The sequence below is a fragment of the Ceratotherium simum genome, chromosome 34, assembly GCF_057802395.1.
Source record: "Ceratotherium simum simum isolate JZ-2026a chromosome 34, ASM5780239v1, whole genome shotgun sequence".
In the NCBI taxonomy this organism is placed as follows: domain Eukaryota; kingdom Metazoa; phylum Chordata; class Mammalia; order Perissodactyla; family Rhinocerotidae; genus Ceratotherium; species Ceratotherium simum.
Window position 1 is genome coordinate 21,283,869 of NC_141933.1, and position 13,722 is coordinate 21,297,590.

Here is a 13,722-nt window from a genome sequence, read left to right on the forward strand (position 1 = left end):
CAGTATTTGTCTTTTTCTGATTGGCTCATTTCATTTAGCATAGTGTCCTCAAGCTTCATCCATGCTGTAGCGTATGACAGGATTTCCTTCTTTTTAAAGGCTCAATAATATTTCATTTTGTGTATATACCACATTTTCTTTATCCATTCATCTGTCAGCGGACATTTAGGTTGTTTCCACATCTTGGCTACTGTGTATAATTCTGCAGTGAACATGGGTGTGCAAATATCTCTTTGCGATCCTGTTTTCAGTTCTTTTGGATATATACTCAGAACTGAGATGGCTGCATCATATGGTAGTTCTATTTTAAATTTTTTGAGAAACATTTAAAGTGTTTTTCATAGCAGTTGCACCATTTTACAGTCCCACCAACAGTGCACAAGGGTTCCAATTTCTTCACATCCTTACCGACATTGTTATATTCTGGTGTTTTGACGGTGGCCATCCTAGGGCATGAGGTGATATCTCATTGTGGTTAGATTAGCATGTCCCTGATGATAAGTGACGTTGAACATCTTTTCATGTGTTTGTTGGCCATTTGTATATCTTCTTTGAATAAATGTCTGTTTAAGTCCTTTGCCCATTTTTAAATTGGGTCATTTGTTTTTTTGGTATTAAATTGTAGGAGTTCTTCCTATATTCTGAATATTAACTCCTTATCTGATAAATAGTTTTCAAATACTTTTTCCCGTTCTGTAGATTGCTTTTTTACTCTGTTGATTGTTTCCTTTGCTGTACATAAGTTTTTTAAGTTTGATGCAGTCCCATTTATCTATTTTTGCTTTTGTTGCCTGTGCTTTTGGTGTCATACCTAAGAAATCATTGCCCATTCCAATATCATAAACCTTTTCCCCTCTGTTTTCTTCTAGGAGTTTTATAGTTTCAGGTCTTATGTTTAGGTCTTTAATCCATTTTAAGTTAATTTTTATATGTGGTGTAAGATAAGGGCCCATCTTCATTCTCTTGCTTGTGGATAGCCAGTTTTCTCAGTGCTGTTGGTTGGAGAGACTATCTTTTCCCTATGGTGTAGTCTTACACCCTGTCAAAGGTCATTTGACCACATACACAAGGGTTTATATCTGGGCTCTCTGTTCTGTTCCATTGGTCTATAGGTCTGTCTGTATGCTAGTACCATACTGTTTTGATTCCTGTAGCATTGTAGTATGTTTTGAAATCAGAAAATGTCAGGCCTCCAGCTTTTTTCTTCTTCCTCAAGATTGTTTTAGTTATTCAAGGTCCTTTGAGATTCCATATGAATTTTAGGATTTTTTTCTCTTTCTGCAAAAAATGTCATTGGGATTTTGATAGGGATTGCACTGAATCTGTAGATTGCTTTGGGTTTAACAATATTAAGTTTTTTAAACAATATTAAGTCTTTCAGTCCATGAACATGGGATGTCTTTCCATTTATTTGTATCTTCTTTAATTTCTTTCAGCAGTAGTTGATAGTTTTCAGTATACAAGTCTTTTACCTCTTTGGTTAAGTTTATTCCTAAGTATTTCATTCTTTTTGATGCTATTGTAAATAGGATTGTTTTCTTAATTTCCTTTCTGGCACATGTAACCCTTTTAAAATTAAAACAAGAGGCAACTAACTCTTTTTTTCTTTCAACTTCTCCAGTTTAGTGTCTTCCCAGTTCAGTACTCTTTCTTCTCTGCGTGCTTTTCTGATTACTTTTTATACTTGTCTCTTATGAGTTTTCAGAAAGAATTGAGGCAGAAGCTGAGCTGGTTGTTTTCTGTTAGCTCCTTGAAGGCAAAGGACCATTGCTGTAATATTTATTCCTAGTAGAGTTGCTGAATTTTTAGTCCCTCATAGAGCCACTAAATTTGGCAGCTGTTAGATGGTACTATTTTGGATGTGATAGGGTCAGAAAGAAAGAGGTAGATATATCAGAATGTGTTTGTTGTGAGGTCTTTGGCTGGTGGTTGTCAAAGTGTGGTCACCAGACCAGGAACATCAACTTCTCCTGTTAGAAATACAAGTTTCAATATTTTGTATAAAACCAGTTACAATACACAAGATTTTCAAATGCAACAATACGTATCAAACTACATAGATATGCAAAGTTTACAGGCCATTAGGAAGCTTTATCTTAAAAATACCTTCAGAAAAATAAACAATCATTCAACCAGTTCTCTCAGCTTTATAAAATATGATTAGAAATATACATTTTAATTAAAAAAAATCAAGACAATGTGGAAATTGTATAATTATAATCACATAATTAAAAGTATTAACAAAAAAAAAAAAAAAAAAAAAAAAAAAAAAAAATACAAGTTTCTGGGCTCACTCCAGACCTACTGAATCAGAAATTTGGGGTAGGGGGGCATGCAATCTGCATTTTTAACAAGCTCTCCAGGTGATTTTGATACACACTAAGTTAGAGAACACTGTTTTAGACCATCTGGGAACTCTTTAACACCACCACTACCACCTCCCCCTCCCCCAGAATCTCTGTAGTGTACTGAATCCCTTTGCATATCCCTCACTTTTTATTTTTCCTTTTGCCCCTGTTTCATGTGATGCAATGCTGCTTTAACTCTCAGAGTCTCCTTAGCTTCTCTTTCTTCTTGTAACTTATTCTAATGGAAAGATTTGGAGTTGAACAACACTGGATTCAAATTCTGGCTCTATTGTGTGACCCTGGGCAAGTGAAGTAGCCTCCCTGAACCTCAGTTTCCTCAATTGTAAAATTGTATGTGGGTTAAAAGAATTAAACATCAGTTGCTTTTACAAATTTAGGCACTCAAAAAATGCCTGAGCTTTTCTTCCTTTCTACATTATTACTTTGCCCCCCCGCCCCCCCGAAAATCTCCTTTTGAATGACACGTTCCCTGCAGGTCATTTGCTTTTCTGTCTGTTAGTATCATTTTTTGGACTTCAGGCTTCATGGGGTATCTGTGAAATCTCACCATGTAAAATTGGAGTAAACCAAGCACGTAAAAAAGTGAGGTGCCTTGTAAAGGGAGGGTAGGAATGGCTGTCGTGATGGGGCTGGTGCTGGTTATTCCTGTTAGTTACTTGCGGCAGACACAGTGAGGTTCTGTTTTAGAAAGTTCAATAATTCAGAAAGTAGTTTGGTCCATAGCAAGGGAATGGGATATTATCTTCATTTTTCCTGCACTCTTTTATAGTGATTTGTGCAAAAGAAACTGGTCCTGCCGCTTGGTAAGGAAGTGAGCACAAATAGCCTTAATTTCCCAAATTCTAGGGCCACCTTGTACATTGAGAGGGAGCCGTCCAGGGTAGAAGCGTGTTTCAGAAAGACAGAGAGCCTGATTGGGATGGTAGGAAAGAGAAGCAAGTCTTTCTAAATTGACGTGGATCCTTCTGACCAATACCAAGACCTCATGCTTTGGGCACAGTGAGCAAGTTTGCACTGAATTTTATTGTTTAAGGTCTGTTTCCAAATGTCTTGTTTAGTGTTTTTTTCTTTTTCTTTTTTTTTTTGGTAGCCAAGGTTCCTTTAAATACAGATGTGATTACTTTAGGCTTGTAAGCTAACTTCATGGACTTAGTTCTAATGCAGCTGTTGTGACTAGCTTGAAAGTTCTACAAGATCAGGCACTATTTCGCTCATCTACTGATGCATAACAAACCACACACAAAACTTAATGACTTAAAATAACAATTTTATTACCTTTCTTGGTTCTTCCGGTAGACTGAGCTCAGTTGGGAAGTTCTGCTACTGGTGTTGCTTGGGGTCTCTTTAGAGTCATCTGGAGGCTCAACTGAGACAGCTCGGCCTCTCTCCCTCTCCATGTAGTCTCAGGGACTCCTCTCTCCATGTGCCGTCTCCACCAGAGTAGCCAGACTTCTTACATAGCAGCTTAGGGCTTCCTGAAGTGCCAGTTCCAAGAGGGAGGGAATGGAAGCTGTCAGTCCTCTTAAAGGCTTGGCCCAGAACTGTCACAGCTTGCCACATTTGCTTGGTTAAAGCAAGTAACAGACTGGTCTAAGTTCAATATGGGAAGAGATCACACAAGGGCAAGAATACCAAGAAGTACGGTTCTTTGGGGTCCATCTTCAAAGACCAGCTACTACAGGGACCATATCTATTTTATATACTAACATATACCCAATAGTAGACATTGAATAAATATTTGTGGTTTGAATCAATGATTGAATGCACCAACAGACAGATTGGTGGATGGATGACCGACTGCCTTTGTTGGTTTATTTGGGTGAGGCTCTTGTGAATCTTAGGGCTCAGATCCCATGTTTGTGCCATTACAGTACCCATCCTTCTTCAACACATGTCTTTCTTTCTAAGAAACCACCTTTTTAAGTATAGTGACTTTGGTGGCCAAAGTGCATCATGTTGCCTGCAGACACTTTGGGAGTTGTAATCCAAGGAAGAAACAAGTTATTGCTGTTTATTGGACTGTGTGCTGGCTGCTATACTTATGTTCTTACTTAATCGTAATAGCCTTGTGAAATAGAGATTTTCCCTTAAATTTGGATGCTGATGATAGTGAACTGCCCAAGGTCACACAGCTAGTAAGTGACATGAGATGATGAATTTAAACTGCAATCTAGTTCTAAAGCTAAAGCACTGACTTGCCTCATCTGTTGGTTATTCCGAGTTTCTTTTGGTTAGTCTCAGACCATTAAGATATATCAGAAGGTTTCTCATCAGCAGCATATTGACATTTGGGGCTGGATAAATTCTTTATTGTGAGAGGCTGTCCTGTGTGTTATGGGATGTTTAGCAGCATCCCTGGCCTTTACCTGCTGGATGCCAGTGCACTCCCCCGCCTAGCTGCAGCAATTAAAAATGTCTCCAGACGTTGCCGTATGTCCCGTGGGGGAACACCTCCCATTGAAAACCACTGGGAAGCTATTTCATATTTGCTGTCCTTTGACCTTGCTGTTTTTTGAATATTGTGTCTCACAAGGAACTGGCAGTGGCTTCAAACCGTCTTATTCTTTTAGCAGTTACAGTAGTACTGCCTGGTTCTGGTGGTCTTGAGTCATGTCTTTCTCTCATTGCCTCTCTCCTCTTTTGCCTTGTCTTCTTGCTTTTGTCTGTGATTCCCCTAAATAAAATGCAGCTGGATAAAGTGGTGTTTGTAAGGACTTTTTACACAGGTATCGATTCAGCAGGCATTCCGATCTCTGAGATTATAACCATTAGTGCTAGTGAAAAGAAGGCAATTTACATCTTCTAATTATAGGAGAGGGGGAAATGCATAATATTTAGCAAGCTGGAAATTAAATGGCTTCCAGGTTCCACAGAGTTAATCTTCAGGGTAGTATTGATTGACATGCCGGAGGACGTTAATGTGCAATTCTTTTGGGGAACGGGGGAGGAGAGTGGAAATTGCAGTTTCTCTACTAATTATTCTTTAGGTGTCATTTATGACAATTTCATGTTGTCTAGACAGAGGGAAATGGTGGAGAAATTATTCCATTGGAGTCAAATGCTGAGTCCAAAAGGAGTCAAGAAGGTTGCTGAAGTCAGGATCAGGATGGAAGGGCAAGTAGTGTACCCCCGGAGGCAAGTCAGTGTAAATCAGATGTCACTAAGAGAAGCAGTTCAGAGTGAACCCAGGATATAAGAAGAGTGATCGCACTCTGAGCTTTGTGTTAGCTCAAAGCTAACAGTGGATTGTTTGGGAGCCCAGCTGGAGTCTCTGCCCTCTTGTCTATTTCTGTAGCCTCCAGAAACCTTGTTACTTGAACAGACATGAGCCAGGAAGGCTGCCTCTTTGCCTCTAGTTAACAAATGTCTCAGCCCACTGTGCATTCCTTTTTCTTCCTTCTCTTGTGAGGCTTCATTTACTAACTCTCATTGCCCTCCTGATGTTGGCCTTAAGGTTTTACTTCATGTTATAGTGTTTGCAGTATACCAGGATCAGTGGCCTGTCACTTAAGAATGAATGGCCTTGGTCAAGAGGTTTTAAAATTTCAGGTCAGGAATATGAATGTGAAAAATCATCTAAGAAGAAATGTACAGGTTTGCTGTTACTGAAGCAGTAAATGATTCTACCAATATATTCTTTGTAGAATTAGTGGGTCTAGAGATAGACTTTTTTTGGAATTGTCTATTATTCTGAATAAAATTAGCTGAGAATTCAGGATTTTTAAATTCTGTAAATCTCTTCTTGATTTTGGGGGAAACCAGTCAGGATGCACTGCCTCTTAGTTAAAGTCTAAACCTGTATATGACAGCTGCTGCTTGTGGGGTATGTGTACATGTGAATATCAGAACTGGCTGTTGTCGTTGACATGCTCTTACTCATCGTTTGTGAAAAGCCTCTGATGTAAATTGCTAGTTTAAAAAAAAAAGTCTGTGGTCTGGGAGCAGACCTCCCAAGTCACCCAGAGAAAATGGATCTGGAGACAGAGTAAACATGTCCATGTATATCACCTTGGGCCTTTGAATTCAGATACTGACAAAAGTGAGTTTTTATTATAAATTGAAGTTTCATAGCTATAGTGTAGTGTGTTGAGGATATACAAGAGCTAAGCATAGTTCCAACCAATCATTTTACAATTGTGTTAAAAATAACCACCCGCCTTGGGCCGGCCCCGTGGCTTAGCGGTTAAGTGCATGCCACTCCGGGTTCGGATCCTGGGCGTGCACCGACACACCGCTTCTCTGGCCATGCTGGGGCCGCGTCCCCCATACAGCAGCTGGAGGGCTGTGCAACTATGACATACAACTATCTACTGGGGCTTTGGGGGGAAAAAATAAATAAATAAAGAAATAATATATAAAAAAAAATAACCACCCCCCAAACAGCAGAGGGTCAGATGTTCCCAAAGGGGTCTGGCTGACTTTTCAGGCAAGACTTTTGTGTAGCTAGATACACAATTTCACGCCATGTATGAATTCTGTTTCCAGCTTCTTCTCTTTTGGTATTTGTGATTATGTTGTGCTCTGATGTTTTACCATCTAATCGCTCACTGTGCAGAGGCATTGAAGAGTACGTTAATGTTTTGTAAAGATGTTTTAAAGCTTTTCTGGTGAAAGGCATTGTTTTGAGCCACGTGAATTGTTTATGCTTGATGATAGTAAAATAAGGACAGGACAATCCACAGGACAGGCACTGTGAGCTCTTCCTGTAGTATGTCTGGTTTTTTCCTGAGGCTGTGCCTTTTAGCAATGCCACCTTGCCTTGGTCCACCCCACGGCAGGGGCAGGAATTGACTGCCAGGCTCTGCTGGCAACTGCATCATGTGCTGCAAGTGCATCCCTAGAACTAGGGGGCCCTGCAGGGATCAGATGAGTGCCTATCGTTGGATAACTTAAACGATAATTGCCAGTGTGTGAAATGGGGAGGCTTCAGTGCCTCCGCTTTAAAGCAGAGATGTCAATTTGGAAATCATAATAGAGGTGTCGTTTCAGAACACACAATTATTTTTTACAAAGAATAAGGGCTTGTCATCTCTCAGCCCAGGCATGCGCCAAGGCAGAGATGTGGGGCTTGCAGAGCAAAATTCAGAAAGGAAGTAGGCAGTAGTGCATCCAAGTTTCTTTGGCCCCCTGTCCCTTCTTCCCCTGAAAACATAGCCCTCTTTCCCCTGTGAGGCCTCTTGACAATACACCATCCAGGAGCATCAGTGGTAGTTTCCTAGGCAAGTAGCCAGCCTCTGACTTTATGATTTAATAAGCCTCCCAGGGACCAGGCTGCACTGCATTTATCAGGACAGCTGTGTCACCACTTTAACCTGAGCGGCTTAAGTGACCAGAGAGATGAAGGGTGATATAAGCAGTTTCTGAAGACTTTGTTCCTTCAGGACTGTTAGTGTGAGTTTTGGACATCTTGCAACCTCGTCTGAAAGTCACGGGGTCAATGAGGGGCAATCAGATATGTCTTCTTGCTTATTCTTCCAAATCTGCTTAGGCCTGCTAATGTATTCACTTAGTTAGTTGTTCGTCTCCTATTACATGTTAATTAGGATGTGAGTTTTAATGGGAAGAAAAAGATGGCTTGGACCCAGTAGCTGCTTTCATGTAGCTCGTAGTTTAGTAGCAGAGACGAGGCATACTTACAAATAACTGCAGTACAAGGTGACGTGAGAGAAGGCCTTTTAGGAGAGGTTTCACAATGCTGTGGGATATTGGGGAAGAGAGGGTGAAATTCTGGCTGGAGGAGTCAGGTATTTGAACTTTGAAGGATTTTTACAGGCGGAGATGGGGAAGAAGAACTTTGCAGAAAGAAGACATAGCCAAGATAAATACATAGGTGAGATAGTGACGGTATGTTTAGTTTAGCTAGAGCAGTGGTTCTCAAAGTGTGGCCTGGGTTCTCCAAAGTCAAAACTATTTTTATAATAATGCTGAGACGTTCTTTGTCTTTTTCGCTCTCATTCTTTCATGCATGTACAGTGGAGTTTTCTAGGGGCTACATGATGTGTAATGAGGTTATCCCTCTGATGGCTAATGGAATGTGTGCTTGTGTATTAAAAATTTCTCAGTTTTAATTTCAAGTTTAGTTAAATATTGGTAGATAAAACCCATGTAAACAAAAGTTCTTTGGGGTCCTCAATTTTTAAGAGTGTTAAAGGAGTTCTGAGACCAAAAAGTTTGAAAACCAGTGGGCTGGAGCATATAGTATATCCAGAAGGAATGAGAAATTTGGCTGCAAAGCTTTGGATGCCAAGCTGAGGAATTTTTATTTTATTTCCTAGGCAGAAGGGAGCTATTAATTTGGGTTTGGCTCCCCTGAACTGAAATAGCAGATGTCACCCAGACATCAAAGCCCGGCTGGGAAAGTACTCTTTTTTTATTTTTTGGTGAGGAAGATCAGCCCGGAGCTAACATCCATGCTAATCCTTCTCTTTTTGCTGAGGAAGACTGGCTCTGAGCTAACATCTATTGCCAATCCTCCTCCTCGTCTTTTTTTTCCTCAAAGCCCCAGTAGATAGTTGTATGTCATAGTTGCACATCCCTCTAGTTGCTGTATGTTGGACGCAGCCTCAGCATGGCTGGAGAAGCAGTGTGTCGGTGCGCGCCCGGGATCTGAACCCGGGCCGCCAGTAGCGGAGCGCATGCACTTAACCACTAAGCCACGGGGCCGGCCCTGGGAAAGTACTCTTTAGGTATCGGGCACCGGTGGCATCTTAGCTTCTAGGAGCAGGCTCTCCATATCAGTATAGGTCACAGAGCTCCTTGTTTCCAATGACTGCAGAAGGTCTAAACATGTTTGTTGGCTTTAGGGTATTGATTTTCTCTGTGATTTGACATCTAGTTAAAAGAATGTCTTCAGGATATAATTGTTTGGTAAGGAAGAGTTGTCTCTGGCTTGTTTATTCTGTCTAGACTAGTACCCAAATTTTCTGCTTCTCAATCCTGATATCCACTGAATTTGAAACAAAGGTTCTTTTCTTTTGGATGACCCATCTCATCTGCCCCAACAACTTGGTTCTTTTCCAGAGCTGCTTCCACTATTTTTTATTGTTTTTCTAGTCATCAAAGGATACAGCTGATCTAGGAATCCCCTTTGCACATATTCAGAGTATTAATCAAGGAGGGAAGAAACAGTTGTAGTCATTTAAAATGTTAGAAATTTTACAGCTTGAATTATGTTCCTATTGACTTCTGATTTTAGCAGGGCTTAATATTCGTTTTTGATAGTGTGTAGTACTTTGATTTCAGGTTTTTCTGTTCCATTCGCTAGTGACTCCACCTTATCTTTCAAGAAATCTTATGTAAACAAATATTTTAGAGCAAGGGTGGGAAAATTTTTTCTGTAAAGGGCCAGGTAGTAAATATTTTAGACCTGTCCCTATCAGAATTACTCAACTCTGCTTTGCTAGCTCCAAAGCAGCCACAGACAATATGTAAATGAGTGAATGTGGCTGTGTTTGGATAAAACTTTATTTACAAAAACAGGCAGCTAGCCCAGGGCTTGCAGTTTACCAAACCTGCTTTAGAGAATTAGGGCAACTCGCTATTTGAAGAAATCCTTTTTCAGAAGTAAGTAATTTTCAAAATGAACAGAGGTAACTGTACCAGTGCTGTCCACTGGTATAGAGAATGAACCAGGCAAGCTTGCAAAGAAAAGATTTTTGTTTTTTTTCTGTCAGAACCTCAGTGACTCTTTAAAACATTTCTAAATTGAGATTATAGATCAGAATGATATGGTAGCTTCAAGCTTGAACATGCTTGTCTGAGCCCTTTCTGAGTCCTACCTGATTTCACATTACCGAATTGCATGAAAGATCATTAAGTCAAGTCAAATTTGCCATGGCCAGAGCAGAAGGTGCACAGCTGCCATCCCATTCCATTTTCTTATGGCATTTCTCCGTTGATGGCTCTTTGCAAGAAGCTAACCAGAGGAAAGATCTTTCTTTGAGGTTCCTAGAAACGGTGGTGATGTTTACTTGTCTAGTAACTCTAGTTCTTTCTTCATTTGATACCAATTGGAGAAATCTCTTTTATTCCTTCAGATAGTACTTGTGTTGTAACTGTAGAGAACTTAATGTTTCTCAGTGATGTGTTTGTGGGGGTACCATTTATAGTCATCAGCTCTCCTGATTTTGTGTATTAGCAGTTAAAATGCTGTATATATATATATGGCTTGCCAGTTCACTGTATGGCCTGGGGAGCAAATGGTGCCAACAGATTCTGTAGTAAGTAGGCACAAGGGATGCATTTTCCAAAAGAACCTTATCAGGGACTCCCCAGAGACAAAGCTTAACATTTTGGTTTTACTCTGATTTAAAGAAGCCTTCCTAATTAAGACAGGAAGTTAGGGTGGGAAGTAGACTTTGCAGGATTATAAAATGGAGTCATTAAAATTGAAATTATCTAATCCAAATCTTTCTAGTTTAAGAATGTCCTTTACAGCGTCCCTAAGAAGTCATCTCATCTCTCTGAATACTGTCACTGCCTTGGCATACTATGGGGTCATGTTGGCCTCCTAAGTTGCCGGGATCATTTTCTAGGCAGAAGTGCTTAAAAAGGATATATTTTGGTCACTCTGGAGGATGCTTCCAGCCGAACGGCCTCTGCTTACTAAGCAGCCATTTGGAGGATAACATGAGGGGGCTCAGTGATATTCAGGACTAACTCCAGAGCCCCTGGGGGTGGAACAAGCTTCTGGGTTTTCCAGGGCAGTCAGCTGCTCCCAGATCTTGCTTCCATTCTTCAACTCCCACCCAACTCCTATAGAACTAGTTTATTCGTAATGAATAAGTAATGAATTCGTAATGAATAAGATGGCATAAATGTCTTGAATAGATACTCTTCTCAAAATTTCACTTTTCTTTTTTCTCCAGTCTATGTACCTCTCCTATCCCTACCTCTCACATTCTGTATTTCAAAGACTCAAAGACATGTCATTAGTTTATTTGCCCCAGTGAAAGAAAAAAAATCCTGAGAATTAGACTGTCACGCAGTTGTAAGATTCATCCCAGTTTCAGACACGTTAAAATGTGGAGGAAAAAAGTGTGCCTTAGAATTGATGAAACACAGCATTTCTGCTGCTGTAAACAGTGATGTCATTGAAGATTCAGGTTTTCAACCAGAGAGAAGATGTATTTTATTGCTTTTTTCTTTTCCTCATGGGTTACATTGTATCCTTTCCCTTCAGTGGCAGGACTGTTTAAAGTATCTTAAGTGTGGAGGTTTATAGGCCTTGTCTAGATAGAAGACGTCTTTTAACCATTGGTTGCGCTGGGTGAGAAAGGTAGCGAGCCAGATTGACAGAGCCTCTGCTGTCTCTCTCCCCCAAGCTGTTAGGGGAAATGCTGTGGTGGGCCAGTTGCTGGGCTAAGGTGACTGCACATGACTATAGCTAAAGCCAGCTGGTTTTAATAACAGTGAATTGAATTAACTCAATTGGAGAAGATTGGTAGCTGCTGTCCTTATCCTGCAGATCTGCTTTAAGGAAGAGTCTGGCAGGGAGCTGGAGACCTGTTCCCGGGAGAGCCAGGCAAGATGCTGCCAGAGAGGAACAATATGCATTTCTTTCTGAGACCATTTCCTTTGAAATGTGCTCTATGGCAGGAACTTGATTGGCTGCCAAGGCACATTTGAGTTGGGAAGCAGTGTGGCAGATGTGGCAAACTGGGGGGTGCCTGGGCCATGTTTACCAGATGTGTTTCAGCTGGCCTTTGATGTATGAAAAGGAAAAAAAAAGTTTTAGCTAAAATTTAACTAACGGAGATTTCATGCAAAAGTCTAGATTTCTGGCTTCCCTTAAAAAATAGGAAGAGCCAGCAATACTGAGCCCACATTCTTGTTTAGACCACAGTGGACACATATGCAGTTGTCACCTGCCTGGACCCTGGAAGGTCCTGTAGTATAGCGTAGTGGTCTGAAGTATTTTGGAATTGACAGTCCTTCACCAGAGTTGTGGCCCTGTCACTTAATAGCTGTGTGCCACAAGGGTGATATACTTAACTTCTGGGCCCAGTGTTCTCGTGTGTATGTATAGTAATGCCTACCTTTCCAGGTTGTGGTGAGGTTTAAATAAAGAAATATGTATGAATTGCTTAGTATTTGCTTGGCACCAAAAATACTAAATAAAATGTGTATGTATCACATATGATCAGTTGAATTTGTGATTGGGCTAAATTAGATAAGTAAAGATTTTTGTCAGTTGTTAAGAGAGCCCGAGGCGTACTCTTCCTCGAAAAAGGGGTGAGGGCAGAGCAGAATGTTTAGAAGATAAGGGGATGTAGATTAGGATGATGTGGAGGAACTGCACACCCAGATAAATGTTGGTACTACGTGATAATCTCTGGGTATGCCTAATTTTCCCCTCCTGTGTTGATCCTAACCTCTTCTTTGTCTACTGGAGGTACTGCAAATAGAAATAAGATCATGTCTCTGAAGCACTTGTTCATTTCTCACTGAAGAGCAGTATTCAGCATGATACAGTGGCCATATCCAGTGTGGAAGCTCTGTAGCACTTCTTTTATTTATGTCTCTAAGTACTTAGCTTGTAGGAAGGGTGTGATCCCAGATTACAGGTGTTAGCTGGCTGCAAAGGGGGATGTTATTTATCTCTCCCCCAGTTTTTCCTTATGAATGACCTCTGAGTTGGTAATTGACAGGGATTATTGCCATTTTTTTAATCTCTGCTAGGAGGCTGCTGGAATCTTCCCTCATTTCATTATCCCGTTATGATGGAGCAGGATCCAGAGAGCACCCAATTTACCCAGACCCAGCGAGGTAAGGTCAAAGTGAGAAATGGCACTAGGTGGGGGGGAGGGACCACCCTTGGGGTTGCCAAGCTGTTGGAAGCCCCATTCTGTGCCTCTCTGGTCCTGGTGCTCTTTTACTCTTCAGTTACAGTTTTGAGACAGGTGGTTCAGGTGATTGGGAAGTATTGCAGGTAAGTGAACAGAACCTCTGGTGACAGAGGGTTATGACTGAGCTCTTATCCTTTGGGGCTCATTTCTTTAAGTGGGGCACTAGAGGGGGAACCTGAGGAGGCCACTGGCAGAGTCACAGGATATTCCTTTTCTGCTGATCAGAGAGGCTGTTGCCATTCAGATGGACAGCCAAAAGGGAGACAAAAGTTTTTATTAATAGGGAAGTTACTTACAGATTAAAACAAATAAACAAAAAATCCTACTTACTCTCACTTGAGAGAGAATTTAGAATATTAAAAGGCAGAAATCAAGTCCATTCAGATGTTGAATTTTTGGTGAATACCTGAAAGAAGAGATGACCAAGGGTAACTGAATAAAAGAAGTTTGTATTTTATTAAAGTGCTTGTTTTACACTGATTAGAAGACTTCTGAAAGTTCTTGAA

At 40.7% G+C, this 13,722-nt stretch overlaps 1 protein-coding gene across 11 annotated transcripts in view; it reads left to right on the forward strand.

Annotated features, from left to right (window-relative positions):
* AMBRA1 (autophagy and beclin 1 regulator 1) overlaps positions 1–13,722 on the forward strand; it is a 170,832-nt gene that overhangs the window by 45,654 nt on the left and 111,456 nt on the right. For 7 of the 11 annotated variants that reach the window (XM_087423038.1, XM_014792520.2, XM_014792524.2 and 4 more), the window contains one exon: positions 13,050–13,136. The exons of the other annotated variants lie outside the window; for them this stretch is intronic. In XM_087423038.1, coding sequence (XP_087279164.1) covers positions 13,050–13,136 — 87 coding nt within the window. The remainder of the gene's footprint in view (positions 1–13,049; positions 13,137–13,722) is intronic. 11 annotated transcript variants of the gene reach the window in all.